Raw genomic sequence first — 19,068 nt, forward strand, 5'->3', positions numbered from 1 at the left:
ACACACATACATGTCTGCGGATTTCTCTTTATACTGTGTGTGTGTGTGTGTGTGTGTGTGTGTATAGCTTATATTAAGAGAGAAATGCTATTTACTCATGAATTATTCCAATGTATTTTCACATTTTAGGCAGCAATCCTGCTGCCTGGAGGTCTCTCAGCAGTTTGTCTCTCAGCAAACCTGGGTCTCTCAGCAGTTTGTCTGGGTCTTTTCTCCTTCCATAACTCTGTTTCCTATTTCCTTCTCCAAGAACAAAGAAAACAGAAGTTCCCTTCATCCTTGGGCCTTGAACTCTGGATCTCTCCCTGAGTCCCAGAGTTTAGCTGGTGCCTTCCCAATTCACCTAAGAGGAGCCCAGTAAGTATCTGTGAACTTCAGGAGAGAATGTGCAACTCCTTGAGGGCCAGGGTGTGCTTTTCTCCTCTCTGTGTGCCTGCTCCTTGTCTTGCACACAACTGGCTCACAGAAACACTTGCTGCCTGGAGTAGCATCACATTAGAGCAGAGTGAGCACAGCGTGTCATATAGCCAGGGGTGGAAGCACTGTCTCCTGCTAGTGCCGTCTCCTGCTAGTTGTGTGCCTGGGGTGGGGGTATAATTAGCTTAGCGCTTGAGATTCAGTTTTCTCATCTATAGAATGGGGATATTATATTACACTTGCTTAGTCTCAAGAATTTGTTGTGAGGATTGAGAAGCACTCCATGTAGTGTTTATTGCCTGGTAAGGGTTCAATTAACGTTTACTCTTTGCTTTTCCTTTGCTGAATTTGACTGCCAGCTCTCATCTGGGAGTATCTTCTGAAGAGGAGTCAAGTCAGGCTTTGCTGTGGATCCAGGATTAGCCCTTTAGCCTTCCCGCACCCCACATCCCATCCGCTGGTGATTCCTGAGGCACACTTGCATCCTCTTTCTGATCTGAGTCCTTGCCTCATGGTCTGGGGCTTAGTGGCTTTATTGCATCTGCTTTCAGTTTTCTTCCCTAATTCCCTCCTCTCTGGTGGCCTTCGGAAGGCTCTGAGTGGTGAGAGAAGCCAGGGATGGGCAGGCCTTGTTTCCCTCTTGGTTTTGTTTGCTTGGCACAGAGTATCTCAAGGCTAAAGGTTACATTATCATCTCTTCATCGCTTTATTACTGCCCTTCTGTGCTGGCACCAGGGGAGTGGAAGCTTCCAGCCCCTAATTCACCCCTTTCCTCTGGGAAATGCAGGGCTGATTTTGCGGAGGCATTTTCCTCATACGTCTCTTTCTGCATGCTTTCTGAAGTTCGGCTACATTTAAAGGACGGGATGCTTTTCTAGGTTAGGATCTCAGCACGGTGCAAGGGCGGTGTCACTGCAGCAACAGTGTTGGGAGAGGAATCATAGTGGGATGGAGTCTTTCCCAAGTGTAGTTCTCCAGTTACCACAGGAAGATTTCTGGACCCCACTCAGGACCCACCAAGTCAAACCTGCTGGGAGTGGGACCTTAGAATCTGCATTTAAAGGCTTTCTGGTGACTGTTAGCTCCAGCTGTACTCATGACATGGAAGAACAGTGCCCTGGGCACTTGGTCAAGGTCACACATTATTGAGACTTTAACCAGTCCCTTCCTTTCTCTGTGCATCAGTTTCCCCATCTGTACAGTGAGGGAAAGAGACTAGATTAATACCATTCCCATCTGAAGACTATGATTCATCACCAAAACACCATTATCTTCTATTGACTCAAAATGATTATTTTTAGGAACCTTTGACATGTTGAGCTTGCCTGTTAGGGAGACAGAAGTACAAAATACGAACCCCGCCTCAATCTAGCTGGGAACGCAAATCCTGTGACATCCAGAAGGTAACAGGATAGCGTTTGACTAAGTGCCAAGTTATGTAATTCCATTTTAAGTGCGATAGGACTTTAGAAGAGGGATAACTCTGATGGCTGGTATGGTCCTAGGAGGCTGCCTAGAGAAGGTGGGCTTCAAGTTGTTTCTTGAACAACAGGCAGGCAGGTGCAGGTGGTAATAAAAGGCTGAGGCACAGTTGATACAACATAGCATGGAAGAAAGAAAGCAGAGGTGTGAGAACAGGTTTGGCTTATTTGCAGAGCCTTGAGAAACTTGGATTGCTATAGCGGAAGACAGCGTCTTGAGAACTGGGGAAAAGTGGTTGGAGGAGTGTGTGTAGTACGTGTGTGTGGGTAGTGCATATGTGTGTGTGTAGTGTGTTACATACCAGGCTAAGGAGTCAAGTTCATCCTGAGGCAGAGGGAACCAGGACACTGATAGAATGAGAACAGCTCTGGGCTCTTTCCAGGGCTTTCTAGACCCAGGTGTTTGTTAGAAGCTCTCTATTGGTTAAGTGGAACTCTTACCCCCTACACTTCTTTCTTCTCTCTGTGTGGACTTTGCACTTTTTGGAGGTTTTTTGATGTCCCTGAAGGCTTGATATTGGGAGAAAATGAAATGACCTAATTTGCTCCTGCAGAGCTCTGGATGGGTGTTCTGACCTATTTCTAGAAAAGCATAGTTTTGAGTTTGTTTGTCCAGAATTTGGGATGGCCAGCACATAGCCAGCCCCTGTTTTTTACATAGTGACTGTGGGAACGACTTTGTAGATGAGAGAGGATAAAAGAAAGGGGAGGTGAAGTCTGTTGTGCGGGTTATCCAGCAAACAGGATTATTGGTGCATTCCTAGGCATTTGGTTGGGGAAGGTGGGGATAAGTCCCTTGTTTTCATCAGCCCCTGAATTTAACAAATGAGGAAAACTCCATGAATGGGAGAGGCAAGAACCACTGAGTGGCTGTGGGGAGCAGTTCTCTGCAATGGATATACACTCCTTACTGTTGTGCTATGTCAATAGGACAGGTAGCTTGGTAGATTTTACTGTTGTGCAAATAGCCATGTCATTGATATTTTTCTTGGCTTGGCTGCTTCTTGCCCATTCACCACTCTCCATCAAAGAATGCACGCTTGGGAAGAGCCCTTCCATTGTGGCCCTGCAGAGAAGTTGAGCATCCCAAACCAACTTTGCCATGGACTCTCTCTGACCTATAATGGGTCACATCCTTGCCTCTAATTTTTTCTTAGTTTACATAAAAGTAATGGAAATGGTGCGGACAGACCTCATGGGGTGTTGGATGTTAGTAAATCTCAAAGTGAGTGTTCTGTTGTCAGTGAGATGCCATAAAAATGTTCAATATAATGGCTGATTATTTTTCTTTAATCTTAAATAGATACCTAGAATGAGAAAGTCCCATCTTGGTAGCAGAAATTCATTATCTTGGAAAGAGTTTAATGGCTGCTGTGCAAATGAACTGGAGGAAGTTAAATTGTGGAATGGGAAGGAACTGAAAAAAGTGAAATGAGTTGTGCATTAAATTTAGATAAACACAATTATGTATAACTGGATTATCACGTGTGCAGGCAGGCACTGTATATTAGGCACCTGTGTTTTGATTAAAATCGATTCAGGTGCATGCACTTGGCATCCTTGTGATTCGGAGTTGTGCCTAAGCCACTGTCCAGGCACACAGTGGGCAGGCAGGGAGACGTCTGATATCCAGGTCCCCAGCTGGAGAAGTTTAAAGGGCCTAGGACCAGACCGGCCCACGACCATTTCGGGAAACTGCTAACTCTATTAGAGAAAGCTCCAGCTCTCTTTCATGTACAGCTTCCTTTTGGGTTTCTGAATTTCAGCTGATGTCAGGAAAGTGGTCCCAGAGTCCAGTGGAGTCCAATGACCTGCTTCTTACTCCATGATGAGGACAGATGCCAAATGGTAGATGGCAGATGGCATCAGGGGATGTTGGGGACTGGGTTTACCTCCCATTCAAGTAGATGCGGCTGCTGAGGCGCTAGTAATGGAAACACAGAATCTCTTTGAACCCGTCTGTAGATGGAGAGAATTAGGCTCGGTTGCTTCTTACCATTGGGTCCAAGTCTGTAAGTCAGAGTCATCTCCAGATCAAAAGCAAGCCCATCGTCTGATCCCTGGGTGGCTGTACGAGTGATCAGAGCCAGCCGGCCAGCACCTCACCTTAAGGAGGACAGATGTAGAGAAACCACTGTCGATAACCCAGTTAATTCCTGTTGGCTTGTTTTACTTCAAATGCAAAGCGTCGTCAGGATTAAAATAAATGCTACCAGTTACAGGAATGCATTAAATTAATAATTGTTTTCCCTTGCTTGATCCTATAATACCCCTCCACTCAACAGATAAATACTAAACCCTCCTCTGGGTGATTTGAGATGCACTGTATATTGTTACACAAACTAAAGTAAGCTTGCTTTTTTTTCCTCCCCTTTTGTTCCTCTTCTCTGCCCTCCTCCCCATCCCCATCACAGGTTATACTTATCCTGACGAAGCTGTACGACTTCAACCTGGGGAGCGTGACTGAGAGCTCACTCTGGAGGTAAGTGGATTAGAGGTTCTTAACAAGCTTCTGTGGCTTGGCTCACTTGAAGAATGCCAGCCACGCGGCTGGGGGGCACGTTTTGGAAGAGGCAGGAAGCAATCCTCCTCATGGAAGAGCCCCTTAGCCCCCCAGGTGGAATGGACAGCCCCACCTGTGAACTCCCGTAGCACTCTGCTTATCTCTCTGGGGGCCTGTCACAGCCCTGCCTGCTTGGCACCATTGTTGCTTCTGCGTTCCTGCGCTGTCTCGTTCTGCTTGAGGGACACACGTCTGGTTAGAGAGATCAGGGGAGCATGCCCGGAATGAGAAGAGCCGTGGGTCAGGGAGTCTGCTGAGGGGAGAGTCTTGCCTTGGGCGTGAGTCTTGGCCCAAGGACCATTTCCCGCCCTGTGCATCTGTGAGATGCTGTGGTTCTTACCTGTCCTTGTGGGAATAGATACACGTGGGGATCAGGTCCAGATGGGGACCTTCATGGGCTTCTTGATACATATATTTTAGTATATTCACTATACATATTTATAAATGCTTACTGTATATTAATGTCTATATATTTAATAAACATTTACTATATATTTAATAAATTTAATATACGTTAAAATGTATATTGGTAATACATATATTTTAATATATATCGAAATATGTATTTTATGGCTGCAATGGCATAAAGATAAGTGTGTTAATATAGTATATGGAAACTTTTTTCAGCCTCAAAGTTCATTTTTTGTTTGGACTTTAAAAGAAATGAAACATGTTTGTGGATCCTTAAAAGTATGGTAAGCCCTCGGCACTGTGCCCATTGTGCCTGCTGGATAAGTTCGCTCTGACGGGACGCGGGTCACAGGACAGAGAGAAGGATGCTGGTGGTTAGATCAGGGAGAGCTTAACTGAAGCAGAGGCCTGAGGACTTTCTCTGCACTGGGCGCTTTGGCGCCCGGCTCTACACAGCACATGTGCACACTGCGGGCAGTGACAGGGCAACAGCAAATTCCATCAGTCTCTCTGAGTCAGCACTTCAGGCTCTGGGAAGGCTGTGTTGTCTGTGCCGTTCGCTTTGTCATTTGTAAACACTGGGGAGGGGGCACTGTCACAAAAGGCTCTTCACTGGGCTGCGTCACCATCCCAGACCTCTGTCCTGAGGGTTTCCTGGGGTCTTAGAGCAGACGTGGTCTGGGGCATGAATATCTGTGTGCCTTGCTTCTTCTTCATCCGACCTGTTTGTTTGCAGAGGACTGGCCAGAGTTTGTTTCCCAGGAAGGGGGAACAGTCACAGCATCAATGAAATATTTAGGGGTTAATTGCTCATATCGACTCAGGCCTGCCTCCATTCGCACAGGATGTCCAAAACCTAACTTTGCTGCTCAGTGAAAATTGGCACAGATATAAGAAAGCACTGTTCCTCTAATAGATGAGAGCATGCCTGTTTCCACTCACACAGGACTCCTGGGGAAGTAGAGCCTCAGAAAACTTCCTCTCAGGCCCAATCGCAGTGATACTATGGTGATACCTGAAGCCTGACTCGCGCACTGCCTTCGGAGGGCAAATAATAAAAACAAGCCAGAAGATCCTGCCCTTGCAATTGGAGAAGCTCTACCTGGCAGCCCATATTTCAAGAAAGGTTTGGCTAGGTCTAGGGGTGGGCCAGGCACAGCCAGGGGCCCATGCCCAGGCCCAGGCCATGCTTACTGCTAGAGGCCCTTAAGTAATGAAGTGTGTGGCCTGTGGTCATAAGAGCCAGTATATTCACTGGTGTGTACCAGAGACCATAGGCAGCCTAAGGGCACCCTGATGTGCACTCGCCAGGATTCAGACCCCACCTCACCCACCCAAAGAGCTCTGTAACTTTTTAACCTCTTTGTATCAGTTTTCTGGGGCTGCTGTGACACCGTACCACTAACTGCCTGGCCTAAAGCGGCAGAAATGTACTGTCTCTCAGTTCTGGAATGTGGAAGTCTGAAATCAAGGTGTCTGTAGGGCCGCACTCCCTCTGAAGGCTCTAGAGAGAATCCTTCCAGCCTTGGCGGCTGCTGGCATTCCTTGTAGCTAAGGCTATGGTCCTCCTTCTCTGCCTACGTCATCTCCTTGGCCCCCTCCTCTCCTGTCCCTTGTAAGGACGGTTGCCATTGGAGTTAGGCCCAAGGATAATCCAGCATGATCTCTTCCTGAGATCCTTAAATGCATCTGGAAAGATCCTTTTTTTGTCAAACAAGCTCTGTGACAGGCTCTGGGGGTAAGGATGTTGAACATATTTTTCTGGGTGGTCACCATTCAGCGCATCTCTCTTTCCCTGGATGTAAGTTCGAGATAGTACAGAAACCCCCTTTGCTGCAACCACATTGTTCTTGCCTTCCCTGAGACACATCACCTTGTCCCCTCCACGGCCCTTACCCTCATTGCCTTTTTCTGCTCCTCTCCAAGGCGGGGCGGGCAGTGCCTCTGTTCCTTACCCTCTCGGTTCCTCTAATCAGGGAGGCCTTTCTCCAGGACTTCACATTCCATCACTCAACTTGCATTTTCCTCCTTAGTACTTACCCCCATCTGGCATGCTAAATATTTTACTTATTGAATGATTTATTGTCTGCCTATAACCACTAACATCTAAGCTTGTAGAGAGCGACTTTTTTCCATTTTAATTCAGGGCTATACTCTCTGTACCTAGGACAGTATCTGGCACATAGGAGATACTTAATAAATGTTTGCTCAATGAATTAGTGGATGATTTGCAAGGACTAAATGAAATAATAAATGTAAAAACCCTTAAGAGTGGCTCACACGTAGGAAGTGTTCACTTAATTGTAATGATTGATTATTATAACCCTCTGTGTTTGTATAGTGTTCATCCCATTATTGACTTTGTTTATAAGGATCCAATGATGTCGGGGTCCATGTGATGGAAATTATAGGGCACCAAGGGGATATATTCTGTGATATGGATGAATTAGCAGAGATCTTCAGGGGATTAGGGAGGGGAGAAGAGTGATTTAGATGGTTGTTCCTTGTGCTGATTAGAGGGAATTGAAGTATCGGTTTCTAGCAACAAGAGGATGTTCCTCTGTAGACAGGATTCTATGAGCTGGGGGTTGGACTGATGGGTGGGATGTGACTTGGCAAGTGAGAAGTGGAAAAACGTCCTTACTACAAGGGAAAAGGGCAGGTAAGCCTGAGCTGCAGGAGAAAAGGGAGCCAAGCAGCAGGAAGAGAGAGCAGCTGGTCTTGGACCAGGGAGGGAACGTTTGGGTGGGTCTCTTCATGTTCACAGAAGGAGCCAAACCAAAGAGTGTTTGTTACACTAAGCATGGTTTGCAGATAACAGATTCATATGGTGTGACCTTATAAGGATTTGGAATGCTGGTGGATATTGTAGGCTTTCCCTCTGGATAATTGTTACATATGAATGTGTTTTTGTGCTCTGTTTCCAAGGGTTCATGGGTCTGATAAAGCCCTGCTTAGCAACCCCTGCATAGAGCTAGAGAGAGAAAAGGGGCTGTTTCTATCCTTCGGGGGAATTTTCCAATGTGCTGGGGCCTCACAGCATTTCTTCAAACCTTGCATTGTCTTTCCTGCTCATCCCCTAGAGATCTGCGTCTCCCATTCTCTTTTCTGTCCCGATAATGATGATGTATTTTGCAGTTAGAGCCTAGAGCACTGTGATCTTCCTTACTAACACAGTGTGCAGAGAAAAAGAAACTAAATTAAACACGCACCCTTTCAGTTTTGTGATTTGGCCCAACATGCTTAACCAAGTTGAAATTGAATTTAGGGGATTCTTCTTCAATTTTCTGTACAGCAGAGGAGCCTGGAGCAGCAGCTGTCATGACAAGATGACACTCCCTGCCAGGTTACAGTGGGATATAATTATTCGCCTTGCCGGATTAATAATTCAGAGGCCATCTACTTCTAAATAGACAAAAGACTGTTGAAAAGCATTCGGTAGGGTAGGGGTATCTTAAGCCCTCATGACATTCTTTCTGAAACTCCTCGGTGCTGTTATCCTGGGGGGAGGGTCAAATTTTTTCTCTACCAATGCAAGGATGGCTGTATATTAATAACTGGTTATTAGCACAACCATCTGTTTGTATCCTTTAGTCAATGGACATTTTCCATAGAGAATTCATGCTTATAGACTTAAGGAGGTTGGGGACTGATATTTTTTTAAAAGACCCAGGGCTGGGGCGCCTGGGTGGCTCAGTCGGTTAAGCGTCCGACTTCAGCTCAGGTCACGATCTCGCGGTCCGTGAGTTCGAGCCCCGCGTCGGGCTCTGGGCTGATGGCCCGGAGCCTGGAGCCTGCTTCCAGTTCTGTGTCTCCCTCTCTCTCTGCCCTCCCCCGTTCATGCTCTGTCTGTCTCTGTCTCAAAAATAAATAAATGTTAAAAAAAAAAAATTTAAAAGACCCAGGGCTTCACTTTCGGGGTGTTTTCAGTCCATAATGTGTCAAATCTGGAGGTTGCCCATCAGTCAAGAGTGATGCTGGCCCCCAGTACTGTTAGATTTGATAGAAGCCTGACCCAAAAAAGGAGAGATAAGTTCAGATTTAAAGGCTGAGCATTAGTTGATCTGTTTCCTGCTCATCGACGTAATTAAGAATAGAAGCTCGGAGACTGGTGGCCTGGGTTCAAGTCCACACTCCTCCACTTAGCCACGGAGTGACTTTGAACAAGTTTCTTCACCTCTCTGTGCCTCCATTTCTTTACTGTACAATGAGGATTATACGGGTGCCCACCTCATAGTGTGGTTATGATGTTTCACATGAAATACAATGTGTGAACTGCCTAGCATAGTGCCTGGTATACAGTGCCCACCCGTGGAAAACGCTCAGGGAGGGTTGGTAATCCTATGGAATCTGGTAATTGATCTGCTTCTTGGTGCCGGCTCTTCTTCCTGACAACAGTGTGAGACACGTTGTGCCCTTAGAAAAGCAACCAGGTTGCTCAGCCGTTTTTCCTAGGGCCCAGAGAGCAGAGAGAGGAGTTCCGGGGTAAGGTGTTTATGGAGCATACCGCCTCCTGGGCTCATCCTTCTGGGAAGCTTCCCTGCCCCTCCTCCCCGAGTGGGGTGCCCCTGTTCTGCTCACCACCGGCACCACTTATACTGTGTTGTGATTTGTTTCCAGCCTGTGAGCTTCCCAAGAGCAGGGGCCATGTGCCTTTCATGTTTCTGGATCTATAACGCATAGCACTTGGGCTACACTAAAGAAGGGCTTGGAGAGCTGAACTGAAGTACCAGTGGCCCCAAATCGGCTGCAGCATCAGCCTTGCCTTGGCCTGTCGCTTTCCTTGTATTGAGTTGTCTCATCCTCCTGCCACTGGGGAATCCAGTGACTTTTCATCTGGTTTGCAAGCTGTTGGCTGGACCATTTATTTCCTCCCCTAATTGTTCTGTCAGTGACCTTTCTGGGGGATGCTGTATTTTTTTTTTAATAGAAAATGGAGACCTTTGGATTTATTAATTTTTTGTTTGCCAAGAAAACCCTGATAATAATTGCTAAGACTTCCCAGAAGTTATTAGTTTACAAATTTTAATGACACTCATGATTTATTTATGTGTTTCCCTCCCTCTGCAGCTGCTCACCCCAATTCCTTAGTGGAATTGCTGCTGAATCTGAGTGAATTAATGGAAACAAAACTGCAGATTGGAATGACATTTTTTTGTTAGGCTGTTAATTAAAAACTTCCCGTCCTATTCGCTAGGCTCTTCATATGTGAAGTCCCGAAGGCTGGGCTGATGATACAGGCTGTGAAATCCTCTCCCTAGAACTGGGGCCTCCTTCTATTTGCTTTCAGTAGTAATAAATCTGGTGAAAGCTCCTGAATGGGTCACAGAGCATTCAATTGAACAGATATTAATTGAGCATCAATTATATAAGCAGCCCTGTGCTCATTGCTGGGGGATGCAGGATAATTATGTCATGCTTGTTATCCTCGAGGAATGTTTCGTTTTGTTGAGAGGTAAGATTAATGTACTAGGAACCAACATCAGGCATATGCACGAATAATATGTATATACAAAATACAGTGCATTCTGCAAGAAGTTGCCCTGCTATAGAAATACTTATATTTTTATTACCACCCATCTCATTCTATAAAGGGTGCAAAATAATTCTAGGAAGGAATTAGAGAAGTGATCAATATGGCACCTATTTTTTGTTTTGCTGTTTAATATAAAACATTTATTTCTCTGTTAGGGTGTGAAACTCTTAATAGGAAAGGCTCTCTCCTGTACCATTGGTTCCCATGGTTCTCGGAAACACTGGGTAATTGGTGGGATTGAATATGAGTAGTGGATAAGGAGTCGGTCCTGGATTCAGACTGCCTGGATGTGAATCCCAACTCTACTGCTTATTAGTTATACCACCTTGAGCAGTGTTTTAATTTCTCTTAGCCTCATTTACGTACCAATATAATGGGATGACAGTAAGACCTGTCTTGTGAGAGCTTTGTGAGAAGTCACTGAGATGGTACATGTAATGCAAAATGTCTGTAATCTAGTCATAACTTAATATAAACAGTAACATCTGTTGATAGGTCCACATCTGCCTAGCCCAGCAGCTTCCACCTGGTTCCACATGACAGTTGTGCTGGTAACTTTAGGAGGGCAGGGTGCAGAGCACATCTAGAATCCTAAGCATGTAAGGCCTGGATGTGATACACTTCTTTTGAGAGAACACTGTGGAGTCTTCCTCTTTGCATACTAATCTGTGCTTAGCAAAAGGGCAAGGTGAATATATTTCTTGGTTTTTCTACACCAGATGCTGATAATGATTTGGAGTATAGGATACAAACCACAATCTGATTTAAGTTCCCCTAACATAGTGTTGAGTTAACTCATCTGTTACTGGTTATTTTCTTTTTAATGCAACCATAAGGGAATCTAAGCACATTGAAGAGGTTTGTTACCGTCCAAGTACTTAACATGGAAGTCAGAGTGGGATCATGCATGTTTTTCAAATTTGGCATATCCTCACAATTTCTTGTGGAATGTGCTAAAAATCTAAATTCCTGGGTCCTGCCCAAGAGATTCCAATTTAGTAAGGCTGAGGATTACTCTGGATGTATAATTTTCGAAGTGCCCTAGTGGCCTCTTAACATCATGTAGGACCAGGAACCAGTGATCTAGGAGAAAGCCTGGTTCTGGCCCATCTCAGTTACCAGTAAATTGGATTACTCTTGCCATCCTTCTGCTTCCTCATAAACAAAGGTATGAGGTGAAATGATCTCTCAAGTCTCTTTCAACTCCGAAGTCCACAGATTCTTCCACCTTGGGAAATCAAACAAGAAGCCCACACAGTGGGATTTATGATGCGCAACGGATAACGCCCTCACTCCCGAGCGTAGCCACCTTCCTTAAAAAATCAGGTATTGTTAACAACACATACACAACCCTGCTGACATGCCATGCCGCTCACTGATGGATAGTGGCCAGTTGGCAGGTATTAGCTAGAACACCTCTCCAAACTACTTAATTTAAATTCATTAAATGAAGGGAGCATCACTCAACTTGTGAAAGTCTTTGTTCCAAAAAACAGAATGAGAAAGGGGTTTGCCCTAAATATTGAGCCCTCAAACATCTTACTTTGTTAGAGAATAGAGAAATGAGAATACTGGAGAATGGGGTCTGGATTGCAGATTTGTTGTTTTCCTATTTATTATGGGAAAGAGGGGTTCTTTTTATGGCCTAGTCTTTTTGTCTTCCATGAGGCAGGACCCAGACATGTATAAATCTTGATTTTTGTCCAGTGGCTGAGAGAATGTAACACTTTTGTATGGATCATGTCTGTTGATTGTTATTTTATGTTGTTTTCGCTTTCATCCAAATGCAGTGCCATTTTATCGCAATCATAAATAACCTCACCATTTGGAGAAGGGGTGTGAAATTCTGCCCATCCCTTTCCCGAGCCTGTGCTCCCTCTCATTTTCCCAGCAGGAGATTCATTAGCTTTCTAATGAAGTTAATAAGTAAACAGGATCAGACAGTCCCTTCTAAAATAACATTTATAAATGGATGCATTTCCCTACTCTCTAAGGTAAGCCATAATTTATTTCCCTGCCAGATGTCCACGTGTGTAACACTATGATAGGTGGATCCTTGGAATTTGGTTTAAAACCCAAGGGGAAAAAAAAAAAAGAGGAAAATTTTCAACTCACATAGAGCCTATCTATTACCAAGTTTATAGGAGAGTGGATTTTTACCAACCCCATTCCTGCTTATGTATACACAACGCCTATAAAGATAAGGTAGTCAAGCTTTCATGGTTACTTTCTCATCATTTGGTGGTCAATTACTTTATTGGACGTCCACTGTAAATGTCTTTAGGAGGCCTTTGGCAGCTTCCCCACAAAGACCACTGCCCTCGATATTATTTGGAAAGCAATAAACTGGTAAAAAGACATGTTCTGTTTTCTCTCTCACATGTCGGTGAGGTTTCTTTTCAAGAATTGCTGAACTTACAAAGGAGGCATTTCACACCTTGCTGTCTAAATGCTTTGTACCCAAATTAGAGCTAAAGTTAAGTCTTAAAATGCAATACATAGATAGGGTTTATCTTTAAAAGCTCCCCCTTTCAGTGGTACTTATCTCTTAAACTGGTATACTATTTGTAGTCACTGCCCACATGAATGCCTGGCACGTCTCCTATTTCTGGGAGGAATGTGAAGCCTGTGCATTGAACATTCCATTTTACGGATGGATGAACTAAGGTCCCGAATGGGTTGGTGCTCACTGATTCAGATCTGGGACCCAAATCTAGGTCTCTCCATTCTCAGTAGCCCCCTGCTCTTGCTGTTACATTAGTTATCACTCTTTCCTGGCCTTTCTAGCTCAGCCACCATTCATATTTCATAAGAGATCTATAGCCACGGGGTTGCGCTGGGGACTAGGAATGGGTTTCTTGGATGTTTGTCTAAGTGATTTTCAATTCTGGTGGATCATGAAAATCACCTGGGAAATATAAGACAAGCCAGTCTCCTGGGCCTCATTCCAAACCTATTGAGCCAGTTTCTGGGGGTGAAGATCTAGTTGTTTATAGTTTTAAGTTTATTTATTTTGAGAGAGAGGAAGAAAAAAATGAGAGTGGAGGAGGGGCAGAGAGAGAGAATCCCAAGCAGGCTTTGCACTGTCAACACAGAGCCAGATGCAGGGCTTGAACCCACAAACCGTGAGATCATGACCTGAACTGAAACCAAGAGTCAGATGCTTAACCGACTGAACCCCCCAGGCTCCCCAAGTTGTTTATAGTGTTTAAAGAGCTCCCCTCTTGATTCTGATATAACTGTTGACCTAAGAGAGGTCATGGCCATCTTTACTTCTGAAAGGTGCATAAAAACTTGTTGTGGGGAATTCCCCCTTAGCCTAGCACCTTTCCCTTGTATCTATTATCCTTATGTCTGGTTCACAATGAGAAGCACAGTCATTCATGCCCTCATCTTTATAAATGACAACCATAAAGGTTAATAATTGGAATGAGCTCTGATACTTACTAATTAGCTCACATTCTGTCAGCATCAAACTTGTTTAATTGGCAATTAACATTGATTTTAGAGAGTGGTACCACAAGAGAATGGTTACAAGGTGCTGCTATCTGTGGAGTTGTGCTTGAGATGAAACCTGTGAGGCTGAGTTGGCAGCTGGGAATCCAGGTTCCCTGGGGTTTTGGAAGGGCCCACAAATGGGAAATAGTTTCCAGGTGATTTTGGAAGGCTTTCTATTCATAATACTTGGTTGCAAGCAATAGAAGTAATCACTAATTTAGGCGAGATGTAAGATTTGTTGGAAGGATACTGGGATCACTCCGTGTTTGGAGGAACAGTTAACAGGAAGACTCCAGGAAGGACCAAAATCCTAGGCCTCTCTCGGGACCATGGTATGTCATGACTCTATTCTCTGCATCTCCAGGGACCACAGCATCTGAATGTCATGGTTCTACTCTCTAGTGAGCTGCCATAATATGACAACAACCTTCTCTGTGATTTAAATTCCCAATAGAGGATTGGAAGGCCCCCTTGAGTCAAGCAGGCAAAACTTTATGTTTGGGGGTGAGAAATTCCCAGTCTAGGCTGGCTTTCTTATTCATTCCTGTGCATAGGGAGACTGGGACCACTAGAAAAAAAAAAACAAAACTAGGGAAGAGTTTTGGGAATACTAGACCAATAACCTTCAAGGGTATCAAATGTTTTCTGAGGTATTCTAATATAAAGGAGACTTAAAATACACTACATTTTAAAGAGCAGCCCTTCACTTGTACTATTAATTTAAAAGACTAATTTAGAATGTGTTAGGGAATGTCTAGGAGCTTTACTTGTAAAGATACCACTTATAACAACCTTGCAAGGATTTTATTCCATTTTGGTAGAGATGAATCTGAGGTTTTTATAATCAGCAAGTAATGGACATTAAGTTTGACCTCACCCCTGTAAAACAAAAATACATGCTTGTCTGACCTTGTCATACTGCCTCCCCAAATAATTTTCAGTTCGGGGTCTAGTTAGTGAGCACCTTCTCAGTTTTGGATGCTGCATTGCCATGTCTGTTCTCCTGAACTTTAGACAACGTACCATAGTCCCAATAGTCTCCATAAATGATGGCATTGTGATTAATTAGACATGTTGCCAAAAATTCTTAATTTTTGGCATACCTCCTTCCCACCACCTCACCCAGAGATGCAGCAGGTAAAATGCTCGTAATCATCTGCAAATTCTCACTCATTCCGTTTATGGTTGTTGAGTACAGAGTGTTCTATGGGATGAGTGTGACATTTGTGATCATATACATTTTCAATTGAAATTTTTGCGAGACAAATGAAGATACACATACAGCTTTAAGAAATGATACAGATTGAGCTTGTGTACTCTCTACCCAGTCTCTCCAATGGTAATATTTTATCAAACTATAATATCACAACAGTGCATTGACATTGATACAATCATCAATGTTACACAAATTTGTTGTTTTCATTGGTGTGTGTGTGTGTGTGTGTGTGTGTGTGTGTGTAGGTTTGTCTATCCACCACTGCAATGAAGATACTGAACAGTTGCATTACAAGAATCTCTCGTGTTCCCCTTTTATAATCACATCTACCTCTCTTTCCCCAGACCCTTCATCACTAAACCTCGGCAACCTCTGATCTGTTCTCCGTTTATAAAATGTTTCATTTCAAAATGGTTAAAGAAATGGAATCATACAGTATGTAACCTTTGGGGGTTACCATTTTCACTTAGTGTAATTCCCTGGAGACTCACCCAGATTGCTGTGTATCAATAGTTTGTACTTATTGTTGAGGAGTATTCCACGTATGCATGTACCGCAGGTGGTTTAACTTTTTACCTGTTGAAGGACATTTGGCTATTTCCCAGTTTTTTGTTGTTGCAGATAATGCTGTTATGAACATATGAGTACAGGTCTTTGTGCAGAGATAAGTTTTCATTCCTCTGGGACAACTGCATAGGAGTGTGATTTCTGGGTCATGTCGTAGTTGTGTGTTTAGTTTTAGAAGAAACTGACAAACCTTTTCAGAGTCGCTGTTCCATTTTATATTCCTACCAACAATGTCTGAATGATCCAGTTTTTTATAGCCTTGTCAGCAAGGCTTTCTCACTACTTTTAATTTTAGCCATGGTAAGAAGGAGGCAGTAATATCTCATTGTGGTTTGAATTTGCATCCTTGATAGCTAATGATGTTGAACATCTTTTCATGTGCCTACTTAGCATCTGTATATTGTCTTTGGTGAAATGTCTGTTCATGTCTTTTGCCCACTTAAAAATACACTGTAGAGATATTATGGAAATACAAGAAGCTGTACATATTTAATATATATGTATATATATATACACACATATATATACACATATATATGTATATATATACAAATTTAATTCCAAATTCACCAAGATATATATATATATATCTTGGTGAATTTGGAGGTAAGTGAAGCTGTCACCACAACCTCTGTCATAAACATATCCATCACCTGTAAAGTTTCCTGCTGCCTTCTTTATTCATTATTATTTTTTGTGATAAGAACTCTTAACACAAGTTCTACCATATTAACACATTTTTAAGTCTGCAATACAGTATTGTTAACTATAGCTTTATGCTATACGGCAGATGTCTAAGACATGATTATCTTGTATAATTTAGAACTTTGTACCATTTGATTAATACCTCCCCATTTCTTCCTCCTTCCAGCTCCTGGCCACCACCATTACATTCTCTCCTTCTATGAATTTGATTATTTTAGATTCCTTATTCAAGCAGTATCATGTATTTGTACTTCTGTGTCTGGCTTATTTCACTTAGCGTAATGTCCTCCAGTATCATTTATGTTGTTGCAAATGGCAGGATGTCCTTCTTTTTTTAAGACTTAATGTTCCATTGTATGCGTATACTACATTTTCTTTATTGATTCATCCATCAGTGGACATTTATGTTGCTTCCATGTCTTGGCTCTTGTGAAAAATGATGCAATGGACATAAGAGTACAGATATCCCTTTCAGATTCATATTTAAATTCAAATGGATATACACTCAGAAGTGGTATTGTTGGAGCATATGGTAGTAAAACTACCATACTGTTTTCCATAGTGGCCGTACCAGTTTACATACCCACCAACAGTGTGTGGGGGTTCCCGTCCCACCACATAATCACCAGCGTGTATTATCTCTTGTTTCTTTGTTAATCTACATACTAATAGGTAGGAAGTGATATCTCATTGTGGTTTTGATTCACATTTCCCTGATAATTAGTGATGTTGAGCACCTATTCATATACCTGTTGGCCATTTTGTATGTTTTCTTTGGAGAAATATCTAAATGTCTATTCAGTTTTTAGTTCATATTTTAATTGGGCTATTTTTTTTTTTTTTGGTATTGAGTTATAGGGATTCTTTATATGTTTTGAATATTAACCATTTATCATAATGTTATATGATTTGCAAGTATTTTCTCTCATTCCGTAGGTTGCCTTCTCATTTTGTTGATGGTTACCTTTGCTGTGCAGAAGCTTTTTAGTTTGATGTAATCCTACTTGCTTAGTTTTGCTTTTGTTGCCTGTGCTTTTGGTGCCATATGCAATAAATCATTGCCAAAGCCAATGGCAAGAAACTTTTCGCCTATTTTTTTCTTGTAGCAGTTTTTTTTAGCAGTTCTATGGTGTTAGGTCATTTGCTTAAGTCTTCAATTCATTTTGAATTGATTTTCATGTATGGTGTAAGATAAGGGTCTAGTTTCCTTCTTTTAGGGGTAGTTACCAAATTTCCCATATACTGTTTCTTAAAAAGCCTTTTCTTTGTTCATTCTGTATTTTTGGCATTTTTGTTGAAGATTAGTTGACCATATATGAGTTGATCTATTTCTGGTCTCTAGAGGTCAATTTTTATGCCAATGCTATATTGTTTTGAATACTTTGGCTTTGTAATATATTTTGAAATTAGGAAGTGTGATGCCCCCAGCTATTTTTTTTTTTCTCAAAATTGCTTTGGCTATTTTGGGTCTTTTGTGGTTTCACATGAATAATTTTAGGATTATTTTTTTCTATTTCTGTGTAAAATTTCATTGGGACTTTGATAGAGATTACATTGAATCTATAGATCACTTTGAGTAGTATGACATTTTAATAATAATAATTTGTCTAATCTCAACACATCTGTCTTTCCATTTATTGGTATTTGCTTTCATTTCTTTCATCAATGTTTTATAGTTTTCAGCATATGGGTCTTTTACCTCTTTGGTCAAGTTTATTCCTAAGTATTCATTTTGATGTTATTATAAATGAGATTTTGTTAATTTCCTTTGTGGATAGTTCATTGTTAGTGTGTGGATGGACCTTGAGGGCATTATGCTAAGTGAAGTAAGAGACAGAGAAAGACAAATACAATAGGAGCCTTCTTATATGTGGAGTTTAATAACAAACAAAGAAAGCAAATTCACAGATGTAGAAAACAGATTGGTGGTTGCCAGAGGTTGGGGTGGAAGGGGGTGCGCAGAATGGGTGAAGGTGTTCAAAAGATACAGTCTGGTAGTTATAAAATTAATAGGAACTGGGGACATAATGTACAGCATGATGACTGTAGTTAATAATACTGTACTGCACATTTGAAAGTTACTAAGAGTATACATCTTAAAAGTTGTCATCACAAGAAACACAGTTTATAACTATGTGTAGTGATGATGGATATTTACTAGACTTATTATGGTGATCATTTCACAGTATGTACAATATCAAATCACCATTTTGCACACCAGGAAGATGTTATATGTCCATTTTATCTCAACAAAGAAGAGAGAAATACAACTCATTTTTGTATGTTGACTTTGTATCCTTCAACTTTATTGAATTTGTGTATCAGTTCTAATGGTTTTTTTTTCTTGAGTCTTTAGGGTTCATACACACACACACACACACACACACACACACACACACATATATATATATATAAAATTATAATAGCATGTTGTCTGCAAACAGATAATTTTACTTTTTCCTTGGATTTGATTGCCTTTTATTCCTTATTTGTTCTGGCTAGGTCTTCTGGTGCCATGTTGAATAGCAGTGGTGAGCGTGGTTTTTTCCCATTGAGTGAGAGATTAGCTATGGATTTTTCATACATGGCCTCTATTGTGATGACTAAGTTCCTTCTATGACTAAGTTGTTGAAACTTTTTTGGTGGGTGTGAAAGGATATTGAATTTTATCAGA

At 42.2% G+C, this 19,068-nt stretch overlaps 1 protein-coding gene across 1 annotated transcript in view; it reads left to right on the plus strand.

Moving 5' to 3' along the window:
* The window catches only part of LOC125933155 (VPS10 domain-containing receptor SorCS3-like), a 355,261-nt gene that overhangs the window by 150,116 nt on the left and 186,077 nt on the right, over positions 1–19,068 (plus strand). Inside the window, exon 3 of the mRNA XM_049646011.1 lies at positions 4,313–4,380. Within this exon, the coding sequence (XP_049501968.1) occupies positions 4,313–4,380 (68 nt within the window). The remainder of the gene's footprint in view (positions 1–4,312; positions 4,381–19,068) is intronic.

This window comes from Panthera uncia, chromosome D2 (genome assembly GCF_023721935.1).
Source record: "Panthera uncia isolate 11264 chromosome D2, Puncia_PCG_1.0, whole genome shotgun sequence".
In the NCBI taxonomy this organism is placed as follows: Eukaryota; Metazoa; Chordata; class Mammalia; order Carnivora; family Felidae; genus Panthera; species Panthera uncia.